The sequence below is a fragment of the Pelodiscus sinensis genome, chromosome 3, assembly GCF_052426305.1.
Source record: "Pelodiscus sinensis isolate ZL-2025 chromosome 3, ASM5242630v1, whole genome shotgun sequence".
Taxonomy (NCBI): domain Eukaryota; kingdom Metazoa; phylum Chordata; order Testudines; family Trionychidae; genus Pelodiscus; species Pelodiscus sinensis.
This window is the reverse complement of record NC_143054.1, coordinates 163,314,997-163,340,835: the sequence shown is the minus strand read 5'-3', so window position 1 is coordinate 163,340,835 and position 25,839 is coordinate 163,314,997. Positions and strand designations below refer to the sequence as shown.

General features: G+C 44.4%; 1 protein-coding gene across 5 annotated transcripts; it reads left to right on the top strand.

Moving 5' to 3' along the window:
- The first annotated feature begins 1,379 nt into the window (after nt 1–1,379).
- FOSL2 (FOS like 2, AP-1 transcription factor subunit) lies at nt 1,380–25,839 on the top strand. 5 transcript variants are annotated; one of them, XM_075925372.2, is made up of 5 exons: nt 1,380–2,877; nt 3,688–3,746; nt 14,161–14,415; nt 18,488–18,595; nt 20,036–25,839. In XM_075925372.2, the coding sequence occupies exons 3-5, from the start codon at nt 14,176–14,178 to the stop codon at nt 20,543–20,545; spliced, it is 858 nt and encodes a 285-aa protein (XP_075781487.1). In that variant the 5' UTR covers nt 1,380–2,877; nt 3,688–3,746; nt 14,161–14,175; the 3' UTR covers nt 20,546–25,839. The 5 variants fall into 5 exon arrangements, with proteins under 5 accessions (XP_075781487.1, XP_006115677.1, XP_006115678.1 ...); XM_006115615.5 differs by lacking the exon at nt 3,688–3,746 and having other exon boundaries at nt 1,398–3,623; XM_006115616.5 differs by lacking the exon at nt 1,380–2,877 and having other exon boundaries at nt 3,607–3,746.

The window sequence follows — 25,839 nt, the reverse complement described above, 5'->3', positions numbered from 1 at the left end:
AAGCACTTTACAAAAAATAATTAAGCCACACTCCACCTCTGTGCAATGGTATTGGGACATCCACTTTACTGATGGGTAACCTGAGGCATAGAGACATAAATAAGAGCCTAATTCCCAATCACCTGCTCAAAGCACATGACAATACTGTTCTCATCCATCCCAACACTAAGTCACAGAATCTCCATTAAACTAAAGAACTCTCAAAAGGCATTGACTGATGCAATTGCTGGAACAAGTCCTGTCCTATTCTGGTATGTACTCTGGGGAGGTTGCATTGTATGGCTTGACCTTGGTCTGCCCTCCCCTTCCTTGCCTCATCTCTGGTACTCAGTCCAGACCATTGGGATTCCATGCATTTGTTTCATCATCAGCTGCTGAAAAGCAAGTGGCTGAAACTCACTGTGTACTCACTATTAAGCTTCTAAATGCACTCTCCTCAATTTAAAGAACAGGGAATGCTGGTTATGGGTATCTATATATTTTATGAGTTGGGTTTCTGTTGACCATCTCTCTTACATTTTGAAGAACATTATCATTTCTTGTTAGTGTTCCACACCCTTTGTTTTGCTAATGAGATACTAAAAACATTTCATCAGAGAAAAACATGGTTACAAGGAAATCATGCAAAGGAGGACATAATAAATGTCTGATTTTTGTACCATGGGTAGAGCGTTGCTGGGTGGTGTCGCTTAACTGTAACCTTTGTCCTGAGCTGTTACATGTGGTTTGTTTCCTTGATGTACTCAACCTCACTGGGCTGGGTTGTGGTTTGCATGTTTTAGGAGCCAACGATAGAGGCCTGAACTGACAGGAGACATTTCCTTGGTGCTCAGTTTGCACAGGAAGGAGGCCACAAAAATGCCAAATATATCTCCTTCTCCCTTTTCTGGATGCTCCTCAGTAATCTCTCTCACTGGAGATTTTTTTTTCAAGAGCCCTCTGAAGACCTAGCACTTTGCCTGTGGAATTCTCCAGCTGATCTGTCGTTTCAAAGACATTTCCGAGGGGAAAATTGCCCCCCTGCACAGGCACCCCCTATAATTACTCAGTTGGAAACACTGGAGTTGATCTTTGTTCATCCCGCCTCTCTTCCCTGCAGCTCCCTCCCGAGGAGCTGTCATCACCGCAGCTACACGCTGCAGCTGCTAACGCAAAAGGCTTGTGCCGGCCGTTGCATCAGCAAGCAGCCCAGATTCCATGATGCTCTGGAGAGGCTGGGGTTATCCAGCAGCCGCTTTACTGGAAGCCGCGGGAGCAGAGGGAGAGTGTGACGCTGCGTGCTGGACTCAGCGCCGCCCGGATCAGCCGCCAGCCAGCGCGCCCCTCCCAGGCATTACTGGAAGGGGCGGCCCCTCCGCAGCAGGGCGGAACGTGTGTTTCTGCGGCCACTTGGCGGGGGAACAAGGAGACAAACATGCTTTGGTGTCCGGGCGGGGAGAGGCGCAGCCGGTTCTGCTCGTATCCCCCCTCCTGGCGCGGTTGGGTCGCTCCGCGGGAGGACTTGGCTGCAGCCAGCTGGGCCGAGGGGGGAGTGCTGGGAAGGGCGGCCCCTGTTCCGAGTTCCCACTCTCTCCCCCTTCCGCACGTACCGCTCTGCCTTCCCCCCAGCAGCCCTGTGTGTTTACTCGCGCTGTTGGGAAGGGCTTGAGTAAACAAAGCGTGGAGAGCGCCTTTTCCAGGGCAAGGGCAGCGCCTCCCCGGCGTGCGCACGGCGGTTTTACTCGTGACCAGCAGCTACCTTTGGCGGTAGAGCCCCGCAGGCGGAGGAGAGCAGCGTTAGGGTCCGAGCCCTAGGAGGGCGAGGAAACAAATCCGCCTCTAGCGCAGCCGAGCCCCCTACAAAACGAGGTGCCGGGTGTTGCGTCCGCCAGAGAAATGCCTGCACGGGAGCGCGGACTTTCCTCGCCGCTCCTGCTCCAGGCAGCGTGTCCTGCCCAGAGAAGAGCAGCGAGGGGAAGCCGTGCCAAAGCGCACCGCACGCAGGGCCTCGCAGCCAGCCGCCGGAGCGCGCTCTCCCTCCCCTCCTCGGCAAGGACACCGCTGGAGCCAGTGGCACGCACACACACACACACGCTTCAGCGCCCGCCCAAGGACAGCTCGGGTCCGATTGCGCACGGACCGGCTCCCCTCCCTCTCCCCACGCAAGGACAACGCTGGATCCAGTGCACACACGCACCCCACCCCCCTTTCCAGCACGGGGGCAGCTGCGGATCCAGCCCCCGTTTTGGCACGGCCGGGCGGCAAGCGAATGCTGCTTCCCCGCGTCTCCCCTGCTCCGATCCGGTTCCCCTTTAAGCGGGGCCGATCTGGCGCGAGCGAGTAGGGAATCCCTTTCGGGCCGCGTCATCCTAACCAAGGAAACCCGCGCTGGCGTCGTGCAACGCAAATGACCATCTTTGGCAACGTGCGCCAATGGACGAGACTAAAGGCCGCCGCGGAGTGGGGGGAGTGGGTGGGCTCTGACAGTAACAAAGCAGGCGCGCTTGGGCCCAGGGTGCTCCCCCCGCTGCACAGGGGATGGTCTCTCCCCGCGGGGCTCTGAGATTGGTTTGCAGGCAGTGGGCTGGGTTCGGCCAAATCGGATTCTGTGGGCGGGGTGAATTTCCCCCTCCCCCTGCCAGGTGGGCGACTCCCTCTGGTAAGGTGGGGCTTGGCGAGCTGGGAGTTTGACGTGTGTGACTCCACATGGTACAGCTCTCCGAGGAGGGGATGGATAATAGGAGTGTGGAGTTGAACTAATGCCATTGCACTGACTCATCCAGGGAGAGTAAAGGAGCTCAGAGAACAAGATACCAGGAGAGACTCAGGCAGAGAGAAAGAGGGGGGCAGGCGACACGGGGGGAGAAGAGAGACTCACGCGCGGGCAGAGAAGGGCAGGTAACAACTGTAAAGATCAATAATTAAAAGAGCTTAAAAAAAATCAAGAGGCTAAAATCCTGGACTGACTCATCCAGTCCGGCTAGAGCAGGGACCTGGCACTTTTATACAAGACTTAATTAAATAAGCAAAAAAGCCTCTTGATTGAAAACTACAGAGTCAGAGAAGCTTCAAAACCAGAACAAATATTCACAGGAAGTTTGAAGAGGGGAGCAGAGACAAGTTTTAAGCGTGTGTGTTTAGGTCTTTCCCCTCCCTTTTTTTTTCTTCAGAGCAAATGTAATAGATTTTTAAGACTTTTTTTAAAGAGACATCTAATTATACTTTTTGCGGGAAATTTTAAATCCACGGCTTTTATTTTTTTTTTCTGAACGCACCGAAAACCTCAGATTAAAGAGACTGCCTCTGTTCTGTGAAGTGGGAAATATTTTTCGCCAGTCTTGAGTGAAGGAAAAAGTTGAGGAAAGGGCTTTATTTTTAACTATTTAAAAACAACAAATCCTTACGTGCAGCTAGAAGGCAGAAAATAAATTTTAAAAAAAATCAGGCGAGAGAGGCGGAGAAATAGAGCGTGCGTGTGTGTGTGAGAGAGAGAGAGAGAGAGAAGGAAAGAACATCGTGTTTCTCTCCGTCTTCTACCTCGGATCATGTACCAGGACTATCCCGGGAACTTTGATACCTCCTCCAGGGGCAGCAGCGGTTCCCCAGGCCACGCAGAGACTTACTCCAGCGGGACAGCACAACAGGTAGGGGTGGTCACATGCACCTTGCCATACAACTGACATGATCAAGCTTCTCTTTTCCCTTCAGTGCAACTTTCTTTCTGATCGCAACGGAGCACCCTCTGCTGTGGGAGCCAAGGACCGTAGGTAACACAGTTCTACCTTCCACTTTGGGCACCGAGTTTTACTTTCAAACCAGGTCTCTCTCCTCTTCAGCAGAATAAAATACTATAGTGTGGTTGTGTGCGAAATCTGTGTGTAACATCCGTGTGACATTATTGTGCTTTTTGTGGGCCATCTTCCTGTACTAACTTTTTAAAAAATCGCCTTAACTAGATAGTAAAGTTCACTCGCCACACCCAGTCCACTTTGTGAGAGCCTTTATCAGACTTCTGCCTAGTTGGAGATTAGGGGAATAATAGGTACTGCCTATCCTTTGGCACTCCCGAGTCCATTTCGAGTCCACGCCTTAAATGGAGGGGGAAAGCAACTTCTGTCTTTGCAAGAGTTTGGGCGTTTTGGTGTGAGTGTAAATAATGAGGAATCTAATCTACGGATTTACATGACGCCAGGTTAGGAGAGCGAGGCAACTTTTAATCGCCTGTGCGGCTAAGTGTGGGGAGTGTGCGCGTGTTTGCGAGTTGCTTTCGACTTCTTGAAATTCCCGTCTCCGCGCAGACATCCAGTTGCTGCCAGCGGGGGTCTGTGCTGACACGCACACCCTCCTCTTGCCGCGACCATTCCTGCGGGGTCAGTCACACCGCGGGTTTTGCTGTCCTCTGCTGGAGTTAATTTGGGACTGAACGAAGCAACCTGTGTGTGTGAGAGGGAGGGAGACGACAATGCCTGTACTTTCATTTTATGCTTGCTGTGGGGATTGGAAGCTGTGTGTGTTAGTGTGGATTCCTGGTGGATTTCCTAGTGGGAGTAATTACAAAAAAGGAGAGTGTATTAAAATGACTTTAATTTGTCTCTGTGTGTAGGGAAATGTGTATGTGTTTATATATAAATACATGCAGTATGTTGTGCATATACTGTATGACTGCTGCTCTGCACCTTATGTGCATCTTGAATGTATGCAATGAATTTGCCTTGCTTCTCCTTATAGGAAATGTTTCACAGTGCCAAAAATATCAACTCTTACTCTGCTTTCCACTAAAATAGTGTTCTTTTCTATAATTATCCCATGTTCTAGCTGAGTGTACCTACCAACTATGTAATCAATCAGGCACTGAAGATTTTGAAGTCAGAATCCCTGATTTTTTTACTTGTCCTTGGAAGGTGAAGGGAATGCAATGTAACCTGAAATACTGCCAGCTCTGTAGGATTTCAACCAACATTCCACTCAAATTAAATGGTGCTAGTTCCTATTGTTTACATTTATATTTCAAAATCGATGGCATTTCAGTATCTTGATGAGAGACAGGACAGCAGGAAATAGGAGGGTCTGGATCAATTGCTTGAGTAAAAAGTGCAGAAGTGGGTTCTTAATCTTTACACAAGAGAGTCACACTTTAATCTCTGATTTCAGATTGCTCCCAAACCCTGTAGATAAGAAGTGAATTTCAAAGTAGAACAATAGCTTTAAGATAAGAGTGGGGGGAGTGCTCCCCTGCTTCACAAACTCTCCTGGAAAAGACACTTTGTTTTCTGCTCAGATAACTCAGATGGTATGACTGACCACAAACCTGGTATCTATAGGTGTAAGCAATTACAATCAAGAGACTCTTAACTCTTCTTAAATGTAAACTTGAAAAGAACACTAATGGTCTTTGGGTCACAGTTCTGTTTGGGACTTTTCACTTACCTTATTGAAGTAGTTTTTCTTTTTTAGTGTAAAAACTGAAAAGAAGATACTTAAAAAAAATAATTCTGTCCACCCATAGGTGGTAGAGTATCATTGGCTAAGCACAAAGCAAGTGATGGCTAATTCATAGCCTGGTGCAACATGCATGTAGGTTTTTTGTTTTTTTTTTTTTTTGCAATTAATAATAGTATGCTGCCCTATGGAAATCTTGCTTCATTTGTTACCTTTCAGCAATAATAGTTTACAGTTAAGGAATCCTCATGTCAATATTTTTAATAAGTTACCAATAAAATCTGTGAAGTTCTCCCCTGTCTTGTTTAATTAGTTCTTTCCTCCTCCACCATGTTCTACCAAGTAGACAAGTTATTTTGGGAGCTGAACCAAAACAACATTACTTCTTTGACATCAATATGCTATTATTTTTATATATATTTTGATACTCAGTCTCAAGGTCCTTTACTGCAAGGGAGTTAAAACATACAGATAATCTCTTTTTAAGTACACTTTATTTGATTTGGAAGGTGTTTAAAGAATTTCAGCAGAGCATGTCTCTTTCCCCCCATTAATAGTGTCTGTCTGTGAGATGGAATGTGTTTTTGTACCAGCCAGGGTTTCTCCGTACCTAGGGAGTGATATTTTTGCTTGCTTCTGGTATTCAGACATTCCTTAGCTCGCTGATTGCTTCTTGTTGGTATTTACTGTTGATCATTTTTCCTGTTCTTTTGACCCACAGAAGGCAATCTCATACAATGCTCATGGGATTTAGTTACATTTTTCAGATAACTTTTCTTGTTTTAAGGTTCTGGTATTGAATAATATTGGAACTAGAAGAATGGAAGATATTTCCTGTTGCAGTTGCGTGGCTTATATGAATCTAAAAGGCTGGCCATTTTTTTAATGGACCTTTTAATTTTCCTAGGAAAACACCCCAGAAAGACTTATGTGCCCACACAAACAAACACCATGGCTTCTGTGGAAAGGATTACGCAATCGGGCCAGTTACACAAACCTAGCTTATTTCATAACTTGTTTACATCAGCTGGCCTTCTCTCTTCTTTCTCTCCCTCTTTTTTTTCCCACCAGGGTTGCTTCATCTCCCTCCCTCAATTATTATTTATTGCATAATTTGTGCAAATTAACTAGCAAAGTGGGAGACGTATGAAGAAGTCATACGATCATTTTTAAAAATTGCTCTGTATTAAACTTTGCCAACAGTACCAGTCTGTGACATTTCTCACATCAAAGAACTTTTACCAGAAATGACTCAAAGTTTCCCAGCTCACTCCAAATATGCTTCTTTGGTGCCCTCTATAGGATAATCCCAGTAGAAATTCTTCCAGGGATTGTAGTTTGGAATCAGATTATTCATTCATTTTCAGTAAATATGAGGAGGAGGAAGGGGAGGTTGAGAAATTTAACATGCTTGGATTGCTTGGAGCTCTTGTTTTTGGTTTGTGTGTTTCAAATTAAATGCCTACAATAGATCAAGTGAATTTGGAAGAGGCTATGACAAGTGGTTGGGTTGAATGTGTAAATTAATGATGTCTGAAAATGCGCTGTATTTATTTTGTTCCTTGTTTTTCTTTCAACAGTGAGAGGGATTTTATATGAATGCCAGAATACAGTTTGTTACTATTTCAATAGGTCTTAGATCAGGACATGAGTTCAATAAGTGCATAAATGGTTTCTTAAAAAAAATCTGGGAGACTTCTCAGGGCCCTTGTGTATCACCTTCCCCTGAATACTTACAGATTTTGTAGAGTAGGATCAAACAGAAGCACCTAGGAATTGGTCTGTTCCACTTTGTACTGTAGGAAGCTGCGATTTTATTACCAAATAAAAAGCATAACTGGCAAAAATGACCCACAGAAGGCAATCTCATACAATGCTCATGGGATTTAATTACTTCTTTCAGATAACTTTTCTTCTTGTAAGGACCTGTGGTACCTTGGAGAGTAACAAAAATATATATAAAATCATGAGCAAAACCCACTTCAGAGTGATACTCAATATACTATATATATTTTTGTTAGTCTCTAAGGGTACATCTACACAGCAGGGCAAAAGTCAAATTAAGATATGCAACTTCAGCTACATCAATTGGGTAGCTGAAGTTGAAATAGTTTAATTCATCTTTTGGCGCTATGTACACAGCAGGAAGTCGAAGGAAGAACACTCTTCCTTCAACTTCCCTTACTCCTTGTGAAATGAGGGTTATAGGAGTCAGAGTACGTAGTCCTCCATCTCGACCTTATTTCAAAATAATGGCTTGCTGTGTAGACACGCATTTTGTTATTTTGAAATAACGTCAGTTATTCCGAAATAATGCTGCTGTGTATACCTACCCTAAGGTGCCAGAGGACTGTTGATTGTTTTTAAAGTTACAGACTAACACCACTACCCCCCTTTATACTGGCAAAGTTTTCTTTTGAGAAAAGAAGGCTGCATCAGTCATATGTTTCAGTGGAAATCGTCTTTTTGAGCCAAAGCTTTGATGCTTGTAAATGCTATCCATACAGTACAGTGCTGTGACTTTTAAAATGTTATATAAAATAATTCTATTCTTAATAACGAACTTGCCATGTGGTGAATATGGAATTTAATTAGGATAATATAGTACATTTACTCTTTCAGACTTGAAGATTTCCTCCTACATACTATCCCAATGAAATCCTACACCAGCAAGAAAACTATTCCTATGAGAAAAGCTTGCAATATTGGGCTGTTAATTTATCATGAGATCATTGGGTTAGAGGGGATCAACCTTCCGGGGTTCGTGGACAGTAGTGACTCACTTGAAACAGCTCCCCAGTAAGATGAGGAAGGGGAAGTGCAGTCCCCTTCAGCCTGAAATATCACACAGTTACTGTTGTGTATATATACAGGTCTTGGTGACCCACTGATCTAGCCCATCCCTCTCCATTTTGTTATCTTTGCAATGTCTCTGGGAGCTGGAGCTCGGGAGGCTATCGCCCAGTCCCATGTTTTAGATTATAATAGAAACAGACCTTGGCCTTTTTATAATGAAGCAGTGGGAGAGCTAGAGAAGGGTTTGTCTTTTACCAGGGAATGCAATGGTATCTTGATCTGCATGTTGCTTAGGGCAGTGCAAGGGTGATGGCTCTGCAGTATTGCAGTGGTTGTACATTCCAGGAAAGGGTGTGGGGATCTAAAGGGTGCAATATTACCATTTTGCTATTGCTAAACATTGTATATAGTGCCATGAATCTCCATGGCACTTCAGGAACATAGACACCAAAGAACTTGCAGGCTAAATAAAACAGAAGACACCTAATCAGGAGAAGGGTGGGTAGGAGATTACAGCTGATGAGATGAATGCAGGAGGCTAGGAAGTGAGATTTGAAGAAAGTGGAGAGAGGGTGAGGGGGAGTGTGTTTTCAGGAATAGAGCCCAGCATGATGGAAGGTACAAAGCTGACTGTAGGGAAAGGAGAAATAGAGCTGGGAAGAGCAGTATAAGGACTAAGGGGAATGAACTGAAGTACAGGTGAGGGCAAGACTATGCCACCTGTAAGTGAGGGGAAATATTTTGAATTTTCCATAATAAGAAATTGGCACCCAATGTAATTTAAAAGGAGGTGGAGGCGGTCAGAGCCTGCCACTGAAAACTGTGGTACCACAGTGGATGAGAATGGAAAGCATATTGGGAGCCTCACTTGTAATCACTGGTATTCGAGTGGCAAAGGGCATGGGATCTACTAACATTTTTGTCATGGAAAATGAAAGGCAGAGCAGTGTCTGACTTGTAAAGCAGGTGAGTTGATATAGTTGGGAAGGAGAGAGTTGCCACAATGGGGCTTATGGCCTTCCAGCCCTGAGCAGAATGTAGAAACAATCACATTTACGTGTCTTAGGTAATTGTTCATTCATTTTAGAGTCCCAACATGAGTCAGCAGAGAGTCTTTTAAGACACTCTTGTGATAGTGACACATCCTGTAATTTAGTTAGATGGCAAAAGGAAAATAATAACGGAGGATTTTTAGTGACACCTTTCAGAGTTGCCTACCTCACTAGAAATGTTCTGAAGTCATTTTAAGGCATTAGAAAAGAGGCTAGTGAAAAAGGAGGATGCATGTCACAGAAACTAGGGGTGTTTCCTTTTCCCTCTAAGCCTGTCACAGACAGCTTTTGTAGCCAGATAAAATTAATACCCTGGGTTTACAGATGGCTGGCCCGAGGCTTTAGCACAGTCGTCTCCAACCTTTTTACACCCAAGATCACTTTTTAAGTGTCAGAACAGGCGAAGATCTACCGCCCCGCCCTTGCCTTGAAGCCCCGCCCTCTCTATTCTCCTGTCCATCACTTGCTATCCCTAGCCCTTATACTCTCTGCTAAACAGTTTATTTTTAAATTACGCAACATATAAATTAAAATCACATGTTTATAGTTATGAAATGAATGGTCTGTTTTTAATTCATGCTATTTAAATGTCAAATGAAGCATTTACAATTATACATTTTGTTCTCTATTTTGTAAATCTAAAATCAAGTATTGATAATTATATATTTTTTCTTCCAATAACAAAGTCTCAGTGTGACACCCATGACTGAACAGTATCTGCCAGTGTCTTGAAGTCTGGGTTGTAGTCTGAGATTGCTAGTCGTATACAGTCCATCAGATGGGCATCTGTGATCCTGCGCTCAGCCTGGGAAGCTTGCTCCAGCACAGCCGGAGCTAGAGGCAGCCTCCCTGGGCTGAGCGCAGGGCATCTGGGTTGGAGGGAAGAGAAGTGGCTGCCCGGCCAGCTGGCCATGGCGCTCAGCCAGGGTGCACCAAGCTCCACGTGGGCAGGCGCAGAGAAGAAGCTGCCGATCAGCTGGAGCGCGGGGCAGCCTCTTTCAGCTGAAAGCCACAGTCAGCTTGCTGGGGTGTTTCAGCCCTCCCGACCTCTCAGCTCCCACCATTCCTTGCAGCTACTCACCTGTGTTGTTGCTCGATGAGTAGCTGCTCCTCAAATGAGGAAATCTAATGTAAATGTACTGCGCAGGCATGCAGTTCAGAGAGGGCTCAAGAGCTACTCTTAGAGCCCCTGAGATCTATCAGTAGATCACAATCTACTGGTTGGTGACCATGGTTTTAGCACAATCCAGCTATGCAGTGAAATCTCCATCCCCAAGGTAGAACCCTGCTGTAACTCTGTAAAGAAGCCTTTATCTTATTACTGGCCTCAGGGCTGGTTGTGTTTGGTACTGTCACTGCAGCAAGGCATAGTTGTGCTGAGGAGAACTGGATTAGTGTGATAGCAAGGTCCCAGATCTAATGTGAGACCTGATTGAAAAAGTAACTGTCCTTAGACTTGCATTGACATACTGCCTGATCTTCAAGTCCTGGTGGCTTGGGAGAAGTTAGTATCTGACCTTTCATCCAGATAATGTGGTGATTATATGACACGTCAGATATGAACTCCTTCCTGGGAAGAGTTGAAGGTCAGGATGTCTGCCACTGCAAAGATCATTACCCTTAGATTTGTAATAAACTCTTCTGAATGATAATTTGGCACATCTATAATACTTCCCAAACAGGGTTAATTGGCTTCACAATAAGGATGTTAAAATGCGGTTAATTGAGTAGTCAATGGAATTTCCTTCGACTATTCGATAGGCACTTCCACATTCCTCCCTTGAAATGCACAAGAATCCCCAGTGGGCGCTCTTGTGCATTTCAAAACCATGGTGCCTGGGGTCAGCTGGGGAGTTCCCAGCTGACCCCGGGCTCTAGGGCTGCCCCTTTGAATCACGCAGAGGTGGCATTTTAGAGGGGTAGCCAGTCGCACAGCTAATCTGTGGATCAGCTGGGGACTCCCAGTTGACCCCGGTTTTCCCTGCGGCATTTCCCAAGAATCCAGGATCTGCTGGGGAGTTCCCAGCTGACCCTGGGCTCCAGGGCTGCCTCTTTGAATCACAGCGTTTTAAAGGGGCAGCCCACTGCGCAGCTGATCCACAAATGCTTATCAGATAGTCGACTAGTCTTTAATATCCCTACTTCACAGTACCCAAATGAAGATGGTAAGAATCATTATTTCCCACTTCAGAGAGAGGGGGAACATAAGCAAGAAAGGCACAGGAAGTCAGTAGTAGAGCTTGAAGTGGAACCAAGATCATCTACTCTAGCAGCTATTCTTTAACTGCTAGACTAGCTCATGCTTCTTCTTTGACCCTATTGTCCTAATAATTTTGCCTCCATCCCATCCCTGCACTAGTTACACTATATAATGTGGACACATGAAGATGTCATGTCCTGTTGTACAAATATAGCTTACCCCGGTAGAAAAATATGGGAGGAGTGGGAAATAGGGAAGTTAGCTATTGGTTAATTCAATAATCGACTCACTGCATGAATTCTTAGCAGTTAGTTGACTGTTCTATAGTCCCTGCTGGGCAGATCAGCCTGGCAGCCAGTGCAGGGTGGCAGCAGCCCCTGTCCACAGTGAGTCCGAGCTCCCCACGGACAGAGGCTGCTGTGGTAAGGATTTTAAGCGGCGGGTAATTGGCTAATTGTATAGTCAATAAAATTCCATCGACTACCCAATTAGTCGACAAGGGAAGGCGTTCAGTCCCGGCTCATGCTGCTCCCCCCCCCCCCCACTGTGGCTCTGCTGTTTAAATGTAGAAAGAGCTGGGCTGCCTTTGTCTGGAGAGCCTCTGCCCACAGCAAGCTTGGGCCCGCTGCAGCAGATGCTGCTTCATGGCAGCCTCTGATAGAGGCAGCAGTGTGTGTGGCGGGGGGCGGGGGAAGAGAAGTGGCACTGGCTCCTGCTTCCCCACCTTGCTGCAAAGGGAGGGAAATGCAAGTAGTTGACTAGATTAACCGATTAACCTAGGTTATCAGTTAATCGAGTGGTCGACTACTTGTTCAAATCCCTGGTGCAAAAAACAGCTTTGAGAACATTCAGTCCTTGTTGGTTCAGGATCCACGTTCTGGTGGAACTTTTGCTATAGGGTTGGCATCAGGACAGGTTCATTCTTACATTCCTCCCCTTAACTGATTCATTCATTTCTTCTCCTAACTTTCCCCCTTAGTTTGGGGCTCTCTGAAGGTTTAAATTGGATTGTTCAATGTTCTAAATAGCTTTTTTGGGCCCAATTCAGATAGTGTTGAAGTCGTTGGGAATTTTGGCCAGCATTACACAAACTGAGTCCAATGACTAAAGTTCTGGTCCCATAAAAATCTGGAAAATTATTCTTGCAGGGATTGATTTAGGAAAACACTTAAGCACATACTTAATTTCAAGATCATCCTTAATGCTTATATATTCTCCTGAATTGGGGTGTCATAGTGGTGATTTCCCATCCCTCCAGTTTTCTAACTCCTGTGATATCATTTTATTGACCCAAGGATGTGCATTTTCACAGGATCATTTCAAGGGCCACAAACTGTTGTTAGCTATTCACTTTTGGTCCTAAAAGCCTCTTCTGTATTCAAAATTCAGAATGTTTGGTACATGTCATGTCTTCAAAATCTAATCCCTAACCTTTGAGTGTCTATTGAAAGGATGCTTTTTTCTAGGAAGAGATCCTTTCTCTCATGCTTCCCTATCCTGAGCACATCATTGTTTTCCTGGCTGTTTAGTGCCAGCTTATTATCCAGGTGGATTTATTTAAGTCTCACTGAAACTAGGTGTACAAGTATTATGGAAAGGAGATTATTACCTCCTGGCTTGGTTTTACTATTGCCTAATTTTGTCTAGAGTCTAGACAATGCAGAGAGCTGAAAGGAATTTGTCCAATCTAAATCCTGAAACATATTTTATAGGCTGCATTTAAAATATGTACACACACACACACACCTTATACCCTAACACCTGTTTGGTTCCATATAATGAAAGCCCTGAATAATTGTAATGTTTCTCTGTTACCTTTGCAATTCTCTATATGACCCTATAAAGCTACATAATCTGGCCAATGTTCCATATTATATGGGTAGAACTGTTAAAAGGTTCCACTGAACTGTACTTGGTACGGGTGTTTTGCTGACATTCTCTCATTTTTTGTTTGTTTTTTTGTTTTTGTTTGATGGAGAAGTATTTTTCTAAAAACTCCTCAGTTCCCCTTTTAATCTTGGGCCTGACTTTTGTGGAGTGAATGCTGTATACAACACACTTTGCATTGTTTGCAGGGAGGTGAAGTGTATTATGGGAAAGAGAGGCAAAGTTTGGCAGGAGTGGGACTGGAAGGGAGAGGGAAGGAGTTGTATTGGGTTTAGGGGAGAAGAGATTGCTTGGCAGTAAGCCTTTCAGGAGCAAAGTAAACCAAAATGGCACTGAAGCAGAATGGCATCAAGAGATACAAATAATCACCGTGACAAGCAAAAAGGTCCTTCATTTCACAGGTCAACGTACATCCTTCAACATGATAGGCTCCCGCTGTGAGGCTCTTAGTTTTTGTTCAAGTACCAGAAGGTGCATGGGGGCGTGTTCTGACTGCGGGTGCACTCTGCCCCATCCATATCTCAGGAACAAGTGCAAACGCAAGCTATTCTGCATGCAAATGAAATGGCATGTGTGTAAGTGCCAGATGCTGAAGCCTGATCTGCTGGTTGCCACACTAGGCTGTTAATGAAGAGGCGCAGTTGTACCTTAATGGGTCACTGAATCCATCTGCTTCAGGTGTATACGTCCTGGATCTGGTACCTACTTGCATTCTCCCAGTGATTATTTTTGTCCATCATATTGTTTCTGCTTAAACCTCAATTTTGTGCATATACTGATTTCTCTCTCTCTTTTGCCTTCTCCTAGAAATTCCGGATAGATATGCCAGGATCAGGCAGTGCTTTCATCCCCACCATTAACGCCATAACAACCAGCCAAGACCTGCAGTGGATGGTCCAGCCCACTGTGATCACCTCCATGTCGAGTCCCTACTCTCGCTCACATCCCTACAACCATCCTCTGCCCAGCCTATCTTCAGTTGGTGGACATACAGCCCTTCAGAGACCAGGTGTCATTAAAACTATTGGGACCACAGTGGGCAGGAGGAGAAGAGATGAGCAGGTAACCATAGTAGATAGAATGCCTCATCACAACTTGCAAGCTCAGGTTGATTTTTGGATGGGCAACTGCAAGACAACCTTTGGTGCTGCATATGCAGTGAGGCTGATGATTCACTAAATGGTGCTCTTGCCTGAAACTGATTGACACCCATTCCATCTTGATAACTGTGTTTCTGAAAGGGCTTTGTTTTGTGTGATTTCCTGAAAACTAAGGCCCTGACACTTCTGCCTTAACAAGAATCCCATGATATCTTTTGGAAGAGTAAAAAGGTTTTGATCCCTTTATGGCTGACTAAATTCTATTTGGCTAATTATTTTGTCTCCCTAAAATTCCCCCTTCCTTGCATTTGTTCAGTTGGGTAACATTCTTAACTTCCAGTCCTCAATTTGAGATGTGGTAATACGGTGCTTTGTTAAATAGCTGCCAAGTTTCCACTTCAGAGAAAGGTGGTAGGTGAATTAATTCTGGGCTTAACATCGTCCGTGTGTGATGGGGAGACAGGCGGCTATGGGTCTCGTTTCCATTCCCTCAGCTCTAGGAGTGCTGGTTAGAGCAGCCCTGGGGTTGCAGTGACCCTTCAAGACTATTCAGTCAGCTCCAGATATCCAGAGCACAGCAAACTCTGATCACACTCCTTTGCACCGTGCCGTCCAGCCCTGGCCCTTACTTTATAAAGGCCTTTCAGGTCCCTCAGGATACACCACGATGGAGGTAATTTTACTGCTGAGACATCATTATGAGTTGTAGTTCAGCCAACCTCTTTCAAATACTTAGCAGGTCTGGGCCGATCTGTGGCTTCACATCAAAACCAGGTGAAACTTTGTAGTCTAGACTTGGTTTCAGTTTGAGTTTATTTGGCTATAGCCTCAACCAGAGAACTTCTAACAGCTGAGTTTTACATAATCTGATTTTAAAAAATACCAAAGGATTGGAGAGACGAGGGTTGACTCTGCTGAGAGTGCCACACCTTCCCTTCTCCTCCGGGCCAATTCCTTCCTTTTACTAACTGGCCCACTCAGATTCCCGTATTGTGTGCTGGCATGAATGTGAAACTAACTAGAAATGGGCGGTGGGAGGCTTTTACTGCACAAACATATGCTTATTAAAAAGCACCATCTGTGTAGGGGGCGGCTATAGATCTAAGTCAATTTCCTAGTGGGTAGGTGTCCACATCGCAAACCCAGCAACATCCAATCCCTTGGTGGCAGGCTCAGTAAGGACTGAGAATGATCTTGTGATCTCAGCTCATTTTGTCCATGGCTTTGCTGCTCAGAAGGACATTAATGTGACTGGCATGGGCAAGTTTGGACTTCCACTGTTCATGCTGAGTTAAAAGGAACTTCAGCCTTCAGGGCTGTCAAACCAGTGCTTGCCACTGGTGCAAAATTCGCTTCTAAAGAATATTCTAAATAATCTGGATCTCCCTGTGTTACTCTGAAGCTGCAAGTTGTTCGAGTCTTTGCAGAGGAATGCAATGGGATGCTGCACCAGGCCAGCAGTTTAAATGGGAATTGCACAAGATCTGTTTTTAATAAAAGAATAAGCTCTGCTTTTACTTTCATTTTGATTTTCATTTGTTTTATCCTGTCTGGTTTTTGCTCCCAGTGAATGAAAAGTCCCTTAGTCTTCTGCACTAACATTTCCTTCTTTTAAGCTCTATTTTTATAAGTGCATATTTGTTCAAGAAGAGCCTCCAACAGGAGTAAAGCAGGGCATTAGTTCAGGTGCCAAGACTTGAGTGGATTGCCCTTGCTTTCATTGGGTCCAATGCTCTGTTGTCTAAATTGAAGGAAAACTGACACTAGCACTAGAAGAATAATTATCAGCAAATGATTAATATGACACATGTTGCTTCTGTGTTCACAAATTAGCTGTGAAGTGATTCTGATATCCTCCAATTTGATTATTGTTTGACTTTATTTCCTGAAGACTGTCTGCCAGTAATTTCTGGCCTGTGGCTTGTTTGTGAGCAATTCACTGGTCCTTCAGATTCAAGCTGTGCTGTTTAGACAGATGCTGAGTTCGATACCCGATTGGGTGAATGGGACTCCTAGCATCAGATTTCTGCTGTGGGGGTCATGAATCAAATTCAGAATTCATTTTCTGAGAACATTCTGTAATATTTGCTGAAAGTAGGCTGTTTGGGGATGTTTCTGCTGGCAAACCCATCTACTAGCCTATTCATACAGAATTAATACAAAAGGGATATGAGCAATGCAGAACTGGAGACCTTTAAAAACACCAAGGACTCTTTCTATGTTTAGGCCCCAGCTAATGTTACATACGTGCCATATTCTGTGCCAGATGGCCTGAGTTGCCACCATTCGCGATTGTTCATAGAACTTATGAAAGTGGCAACCTGAGCCAGATCATTAAACAGAATTGAAGTTATTGGGAATAAAATTTTGGTCTGAAACATATTTCACTGGGGCTTGTGTTCCTTAATTCCATAGGGTCTTTTGAAAATCCCATCCATAGGCTCTAGCTGAGAATTTAAGCATGTGTTTTAATGCTCTGCTGAACAGGGGGTCATACAAACTATATACATTTTATGCACACACACATATTAACATTTTAAACATAATAAAGCTTTGTGTATGCACAATCAAAATAAAAATCATAGAAATTTATACAGTTAATAAAAGAGTAGGAGCACAATGGGATCAGGAAGAATGGGGGAACACATGCACTTTTAAATGAACTTTCTGAAATGGGAATGATTGCCATAAAATATATAAATAAATAAAAACCCAGAATGAAGTTAGGCAGCGTAAAAAATCATAAAGACCCGAAACTGAAAACTCTGAGTAGCATATTCATTGCATTATTCACAGCCCTGATGGTAGTAAAACTGAAAGTTGTTTTTTTTTATTAAACAGAATGCTTCCATTATGTGTTGGCAGTTAACTTCTTTGCACTTGATCAACCTGAACGCTGACACCAGATTAGTCAGTTTCAGTTTTGTTTCTAATCTGTGGATCTGATTCTTACTGGTTTAGGGCTGCAGGGCAAGTTGGACATTAGTAGACTCGAGTCATGTCAATGCAGGCCAGCTGAGGGTCTGGCTCAGGGTCTTTTGCTGTGTCTCATGTTCTAGTTGTGAGCCCTGCATGGGAGTGATAAAATCCAAACACAAATCTGGCTTTTGTTGGAATTTAAAAATGAGGGCTGGAGCCTAGGCTGGTGTAAATTAAGGGAGCAACATGTACTTTGTTCAGTGTGCTGATTTATATCAGTGGAAGAACTGGGCTGCTATTCATTACAATGGCATCAGTTCTGCTGTGACAGACACTGTCCCCAAATCTAGATTTTTTTGAGCTTAACTTTGATACCAGTGGTTGTCTATTGCCCTTGATCACTCTGGGTTTTCAGCAATGTTACTCCATAGGCTTCTGTGGAGTTGCTCCTGATTTACACCACTGAGAACATAATCTGCCACCTGGGTCTTTTTCTGTTGCTGGCTGATTGCCTGCACGTACAGAAAGTATAGTGTGTTGTCTTGGCTAGTGCATGGAGATTTGTGGCCAGATCATGAGCTGGTGTAAATTAGCAGGGCTCAACAAATAATGCAATCTACTCGCTTGTGGCGAGTAGATTGCAACCCGGAAGAGCCGGGTTCGGGCGATCTACGCATGCGCAGATCGCTGGACAGTGCGGCTGGCGAGAGGGGCTCGCCACGGTTTGGCGAGCCCCGTAAATTAGCATAGCTCCATCAACTTCAGTAGAGCTACTTTGAGTTACTGGGGATCTGGTCGGTGACCTTCTGGCTAACAACTGTGCTTGTGTGGAAAGAAGCCGTTATTCTGTTTCAAGAAAGAGGTACTTAGATCTTTCTCTGGTTTTGCTTAACATACTGCCTCTTGCCACATACTGTGGCGCCTCACTCCTCTTTGACTCTAGCCCTGCATTATGGAGCCAATTCTAGGAGAGATGCGGAGCACCTCCATCTCCTAGTGCTCTCCAACATGGGACTTCTGCGAGGGGCTGTGCCCTTTTATCGAGCCCTTTTTGCTGTGCGCAAGGAAGGATTTGCTCAGATTTTGTTATGGTTGTTTTTGGCATGTGCCTACAGCTGTCACCTGAGGAAGAGGAGAAACGAAGGATCCGGAGAGAGAGGAACAAGTTGGCAGCTGCTAAATGTCGTAATCGACGTCGAGAGCTAACAGAGAAACTCCAGGCGGTATGTACACTGCATGCATCTCTCTACTCCTAGCTAGGCACTCCTTGGTTCGTCTTAAACCATGCATCTCCTCCTGCTAGTGGGTGGACATAAATATACTACAAAGAATGCACAGCATTTCCTTTCAGTAACTGGTTCACTGAGGTTAACTGCTTCCTACTGATGCCAGGAAGTGGAGTCATTCCCTTAGCTCCTGTGGTACAGTTGTGTCCTATTGTATCCCTACTCAATATTTTGGGTTCAAAGCCTATTGATAAGCTGTGTGGGGAGTATTACACTTGTACCCATATACTCTCTCCCCAACTCACTTATTTGTCCAAGTTATCCGCATATATAGTCATTTCACTATCACATCCTCCAAACCCAACCGCTTTTCAGTGCTTGATTGTCAATACAGGTTTTCTCTTTGTGATATCATTTGTTTGTGTTATTTTGAACTGCAGTAATTGGCTAGGTTAACCAGTCACATTTCTGCTAGTGGAACTCCGAGTATACTCTAGAAGGCTCCTTCTACAGGTCCCGTAGACAGGTAGGATTGCCTAGTTAGAGCACTAATCTGAGGGGACTTCTCAGTTCAATTCCTCTGCTCAGCTACAGGGAATTGTGTCCTATGTAACCTTGGGCAAGTCACTGAGGTGCACAGAGAGATGGAGTGTAATATGGGATCACAGCTATACCTGCCTCAGAGGGGCATTATGAGGATAAATACATTAAAGATAGGGGCTGTACAAGTACCCCAACAAGCCACTTGCTCTGCCCCAGAGCCTAGTTGTCAAACTGCAGTGATTAGAAGCCAGCTGGAATTTGCGCGAGAGTCTCTTTCTTTCACTGGTTGGTTGGTGCCTCAATAGCTTGGATAGCATCAAAGGGGGACAGGTGGCTGTAGATGAGCAGAGAGCCAGGAGTGGAAAAGCCGTCCTGTGGAGCTCCTTTACATTACGCTGAATTCCCAAGGCAGTTTTCAGTGTTTGAAATGTGCCAGGTGAAGTGCAGTAATTTTCCCTTGACGCGCAATGGCAGATTAGGCCCAGACGCTATAGCTACAGGGGGAGAAAGGGAAGGGCCACCCTGAAAATGGAATAGAGGCACCATTCTCTGCCTTTCATTACTTGTGCTTCTGCGCCCTGGACCCCATTCCTCACTGTTTGTGTATTCCCCTAGTATCTGTTCATTGTCGTGGTGCACGCCAGCAGTCTTTGCGGTCGTGGGGTGTATTATCTGACTGGCTCTGAAACAATGTTTGGATTTGCCTAAGTGGTAGATCCCCAAGGATTGCTGTGTTTTACTGCTCATAGATGGTCTATGAGAGGATCGTGCAGGATATCTGCTCAGCTTCTCTCTCTGCTTAGCACATTAAGGCCCTGCCTTAGCCCACTGTGCTCTCCCCTTTAGGGTAAATAGGCTGTCCTATTTATTTATTTATTTCTCCTTGGTCTGCAGGAAACCGAGGAGCTGGAGGAAGAGAAATCGGTGCTGCAGAAGGAGATTGCTGAACTCCAGAAAGAGAAGGATAAGCTAGAGTTCATGCTTGTGGCTCATGGTCCTGTGTGCAAAATCAGCCCTGAGGAACGTCGCACCCCACCCTGCCACAGCCTCCAGACGGTGCGGACTGGAGGGAGTGGAGCAGTAGTGGTGAAGCAGGAGCCAGTGGAAGAAGACAGTCCATCCTCCTCTTTGGGCCTTGACAAAGCTCAGAGGTCTGTCATTAAGCCCATCAGCATTGCAGGGGGGTTTTATGGGGAGGAGCCACTCAATACTCCAATTGTGGTGACGTCGACGCCTGCCATCACTCCCGGCACCTCCAACCTAGTCTTCACATACCCCAGTGTGCTGGATCAGGAGTCTCCTCTCTCCCCTTCTGAGTCATGCTCCAAAGCTCACCGGAGAAGTAGCAGCAGTGGTGACCAGTCCTCAGATTCCTTGAACTCTCCAACCCTGTTGGCCTTGTAACCCCCCTTTCTCTTGTGCTCCATTTGCTAGTGTGTTATATCCCCACCCAGGACTGGGTAAGGGGAGAAACCTTCTCCACAATTAAAGACACGCATAAGGGTGTTCAAGCACAAGGGCAGCAAAAGCATGGAAGGGGAAATGCTGCAGCTCTGGACACCTCCTGGAGCAGGAAGAACAAGAACAAATGTAAACTCTCTGGAAGCAGAAACGGCGATGGAGGAAATGACCTGCCCAGACCATCTGGAGAGGAGGAGCTGCCTATGGAACCCTTTGCAGGTGTTGAATGGTCTTGGGAAACACTCTTGTCCGGGACTGGAGGCGAGCTGCAGAAAATCACTAGTCCCCCTTTCCTTTGTGAACTGACCCAATGCTTTATTCTCTGTGCTTAGTTCAGTCTGGTGCGTTGATCTCTCTCACTTTCTGTTATTGATACCATGACATTTCATCCAGTCGATCTCAACCCTAGAGACTTGTTATGACCTTTGTTAATTGACGATGATGTCAGGAGGGGCTGTGGGAAATTCTTGCTGTTGTCAAAGGGGGCAGCATTGGGAGGAACCTCAAGTGCTTGATTGCAGGGATAATGCTTGTAAGAACAGCCCGTGAGCTCAGTGGCCAGGACACTGTGAATGGAGACTGGAGGAGGCTCACTCAATGACGGGAAGATTTGTCTGGAGGAGCTGGAGGATGTGAGATGGATATTTTATTCCCCCTGTGCTGCAAATGCCAGGATAGCAAATTGCCTGGGAATGGGATGCAGAGTGGTGCCCCTGGAAGCCAATAGGAGACCAGAATCTGTTTCCACTAGCTAGTGTCTTTGGCAGCTTTTCTCTTGGAATTTAGTGTTTGTCATTCTGCTGCTGGGCCCTTTGTTTTCTTGGCTACTTGCTGCCCTTCTGTGCAATGCGTCTGCCACCTCAGTGTGCCCGAGTCAGATGCTGTTTCACTACATGGGCAGCCCTCCCTCCTCTGCCCGTGTTTCCAGAACATATCACTGAAGAGGAAGTGCCATTCCAGTGCATCCAGGGAAGAGATGTACTAAGAATGAAAGGGTGAAGCTGCCTTGGTAGCTTCCTCTTGGCACCTGTGCAACAATATGTTGTCTTGCACCTTGATTCCTAGACTCTGTTGGATTTTGCTACTTGTTGGATTTGGGGATTTTTAATTCTGGTACTCAAGACAAGCAGAGGCCCCTGCCCCTAGCAGTGGGTCCTTTGCCTTCTACACAAGGTCTCAGCTGACAGTGTAGAGTGGGCATGGCAATTTAAAATTAATGTTCACTACTGAAAATAGTGATATGTTTAACCTCAACTCCTCTGGAGCCAAGTCCAACTGCTACTGAAGTTGGTGATACTTAAAACACCATGCTCAGGTGCACTGTAGGTTTTTCCAAGATAGTGTGCGTGGATTACGCCCATAGTGTGGTAACTGAGAACTCATTTCAGAGCCTTCAAAGCGTGTCTCCATTAGTCCCACTCCATTAAAGTTGCTGTATCAGCATATCTAACCTATTTAATTGCATGTGGCATAATCTTCTTCGGTTTATCAGCCAGAATCTGGGTATTTTCAGAATTAGACTGGACTATGAGGAATCCTTGGTGCAGTGTGCTATTTTAGGCCCCCGTTCTTTGAGATGCTAAGATCCTACTCCTCTCAGATCCTACTGCCTCCATTGGGATTTGATAGTGCTCATTACCTCAGAGAATCGGTCTATTACATAGCAAGCATGGATTCTATTCAAGACTCATTGTTCTTCAGTTGCTTGTATCGGTTTGAATAGGATTAAAACGGTCTGAATTAGGTTTTGTTTAAAACCAAACTAAACCCAAACATTTACAAAATTTGCCAGGAAGTGAGATGTTCTAGTGAATTGTTCATGAAACTGAAATCTACTGATTGTGGGGTTTTTTTATTATTTGAACATTCCCTATTTTAGGCTAGTGACAGAAACCCATCACTGACCAAAACCAGTGGGTTTCATTGTTGTTTACTGAAGTGCAAAACTAAAAATCATTTACCTTTATTTATGTTAATCAGTTAAGTATTTTTCAATAAGTAGCCCAGAAAGATTCCGATTTTATTTTAAACTAGAAAGTCTTATTTCAGGATAGCTGGCTCTCTTTCCTGCCTTCTCTCACACACCCTTTCCCCCCCTGTCCTCCCCCAGTTTGCCAGAGACTCATTTGGGCTAATCTAAATCACAAACCTGGGGGCACTCCGTTAAAATGTCTCCCATATTTCAGTTCCACTCGTTCAGGGTAGAAGATAATATTAACAAGTGGTGACTCCTAAACAAGTGCACTTTTGCCCTAGGCTAGTTGACCTGACCCGCTGTTCTGTAAGGACCTGCCTATAATTAATAGCTTATTAGCATTCCAAATAGGTACCAGTTTTCCCAGATTTGAGCATTATGAAACTGTCTGCGTGGGAGCAGAAGGATCTTCGAAATTTCCCTGGTGCCAAACTGAATCTGTGGTATCTTGAAAAATATGCTAATCCCTTCTTATGTAACTTCATAAGATTTAGTTGGGGTTGGTCCTGGTTTAGGCAGGGGGCTGGACTTGATGACTTCCTGAGGTCTCTTCCAGCCCTAGTATTCTATGATTCAGCTGATGCTCACAATCCCATTAGCTATTGATTTTAACTAGTGTAAATGGTCAGTTCTGTGTAATTTGAAAGCTTTAAACCATGATATGAGGACTTCAGTAACTCATCCAGAGGTTAGGGGTTTATTATGGGATTGGAAGGGTGAGACTCTGTGGCCTGAAATGTTCAGGAGTTCAGGCTAGTTGGTCTTGATGTTCCCTTCTGATCTTCAAGTCTGTGAGTATCGGCCTGTTTCTGTGTCTCCTCCAAACCATAGGATCCCCTGTCTCCCTACACCACACACACTCCTCTTCCCTGTGACATGGGCATACACTCAAGGGACAGCCAGGCTCCTCTTTAGGTCCAGTTCATTGAGATGTTACCCAGAGGAGCCCCAGCCTCCTCCCTTCCTCCTGCCCTCACTATTCCCCTTTTTTGATCTTTCAGTGAGCACTTCAGAGATGAGGCAGCAGTATCCCTGCTAAGTGGTGATCCCTTAGGCAGCATGTTTGTGACTGTCTGAAGCAGAGGATCCCTTTTCTAATATCTGAAAATACCTTGGACAACTTAAATTCAAAGAAAGAACAAGAGAAGAAAATCCTAGAAGCTCTGCAAACTTCTCCACCTGTTTCTCTTCCCCTCCCAAAACACTTCAGGGAATCCCAGGTTAAGAACCTCTGCTGTTAGGCCACGGGGCTTGTGCATTTCTCTTGAGTAGAGACTTCTCAGGGCAGGTAGCCTTGGTTTTGATTATCCTGTTGCAAATGAGAGACCGCAAGACTTCTCAGCTGCTGTGAACTGGCTCTGGATTAATCTTTTACCACTGTCAGTTTCACCTACTCTCAGAAAGTGACGTGTCCCTTGTTTTGGAACCAGCAATCTCCATGCATACCTGTATCTTGGTGATTCCTAAATGTGCAGCATCTTCAGATGTTGTCTTTGTGATTGGGGGACATATTACAACTAGGGTCTGATCCAAAAGGTTATGTAAATCTCTGGGCACCTTTCCAGTGACATCAACAGGCTTTGGATCAGTCCTCTAGTATCTGGCCCCAGCTCAGTAAAGCACCTAAGCATGTGTTTAAAATAAGTCACTCCTAAATTTGGAGAGCAGCAACAGTTAAGTCAAAGGAAACATCCTTTCAACCTCCAAGTGCTTTTTTTTTTCTTCTGCTAATTTCACCCCCTTTCCCCACCTCTCTCGGTTCTGACATGGTCCCTATCTATTCCTTGCTCTCTGGTGAAGGGGCTGAGTAAGTCAGCAAACGGAGGAGTGATGGGTGTAGGACCAGCCTGTTGGGGGGTCAGTAGTTTGGTTGGTTTTTCTTTTAAAAATGTTATTTAAATGAGCTGTTAAGTTCATCTAAATCCTTATTTTTGCTGCTTTCTGTATGTATGATCCACCTGGCCTTCATCCTAAAAAAGCCTCAAATCTCATTATTTATTGGCAGGCAAACATTTTGTCTGCTCCAGCAGATCTGCCCACCATTAATTTAACATCCTCCCAACTCATGTTCCTGTTTTGTTTTGGTTCCTTTTCAACTCTAAAGCAGGCTTCTGAAATGTTATATATTATAATTTCCACAGTGACCATTACAAGATCATTCTCGTAAGAAGGGCCAGGTCAAACATTTTAAGAAAGGAGGGAACAATTGATTTCCTTATTTATTTGTCATGTTTACATATCATTTTCTATTCCAGACCTAGACATAATCATGAGAGCATTAAAAATACTTTGGTTGTCTGATTTTGCAGGTTAATAATGCTTTTTTCTTTAGTTAAAAACAAAACAAAAAAAATCCAGATTTTTTTTTCTTGTCTGTATAAAATGTATAAAGAGATATTTGTTTCTAAAGATGCATTATCACTCCTTTGTGAACAGTAGCTGGGACTGGGGACAAATCTCCAAGTAAAAGATAATAATAAAATCCTATCCTGTTCTACTTAATTGTTCCCCTCCTGCACCGTATGATTAAAGGGTTACTCCACTTTCTTGTTTGTGGTTACTTGATATTAAAAATGTGTAGAAAATAGGTATCTGATTGTTTTTTGCTCAATGAGAGGATAAAATGTTGTGTATATATTTAGATATACTGTGTAGTTCAAAGTAACATCAATAAGGGATAGTGCATCTTTATTAGAGCGATAAGTTACTAGTGTCACCTGAAGTCTACTTTAAGATCCTTGAAGAAAACAGCCTGATACCAATTCCATTTACATGTGTGTAAATCAGGACTAACTCCCCTGAAATAAGATACGTGGAGTTACGCTGGTGTAAAACTGGCCTGAGACAAATTGGAATCAGGCACCAGAGTCATACAAACATATAGAGATCCACGGATGTTTGGGGTACCATTATCCCCCACAAAAATGTAGATGATTTTTTTTTTTTTTTGTCTGAGGTGAAATAGTTCCTATTAAGAAGGTTCTTAAAGGTGACTGCAAAATTGGGACCCTTTGCTCATTTTGATCATTGTATAGTTCTTGCAATCATGGAAAATCTTGGCTCTGAAGCAATCTCTCTGGTGTTGTCTTTCTGTTCTTGTTATTTTACTGTAATACAGGCCTACAGTATTTGCACTAAAACAAAAAGCTTGTTAGAGAAAGCTTGCTGCTATGAAAGAAAGAACATATTAAAACAGTTTTGCTTTTACAATTTTAAATAAGTAGCATTTTGTAGAATAAAATCAATTTAGATTGGAAAAGAA

Coding starts and splice junctions, on each gene's coding strand:
- FOSL2 (XM_006115615.5), top strand. CDS start 3,525: ATGTACCAGGACTATCCCGGGAACTTTGATACCTCCTCCAGGGGCAGC. Junction 3,624..14,160: donor CCAGCGGGACAGCACAACAG/GTAGGGGTGGTC, acceptor GCCTTCTCCTAG/AAATTCCGGATAGATATGCC. Junction 18,596..20,035: donor TAACAGAGAAACTCCAGGCG/GTATGTACACTG, acceptor CTTGGTCTGCAG/GAAACCGAGGAGCTGGAGGA.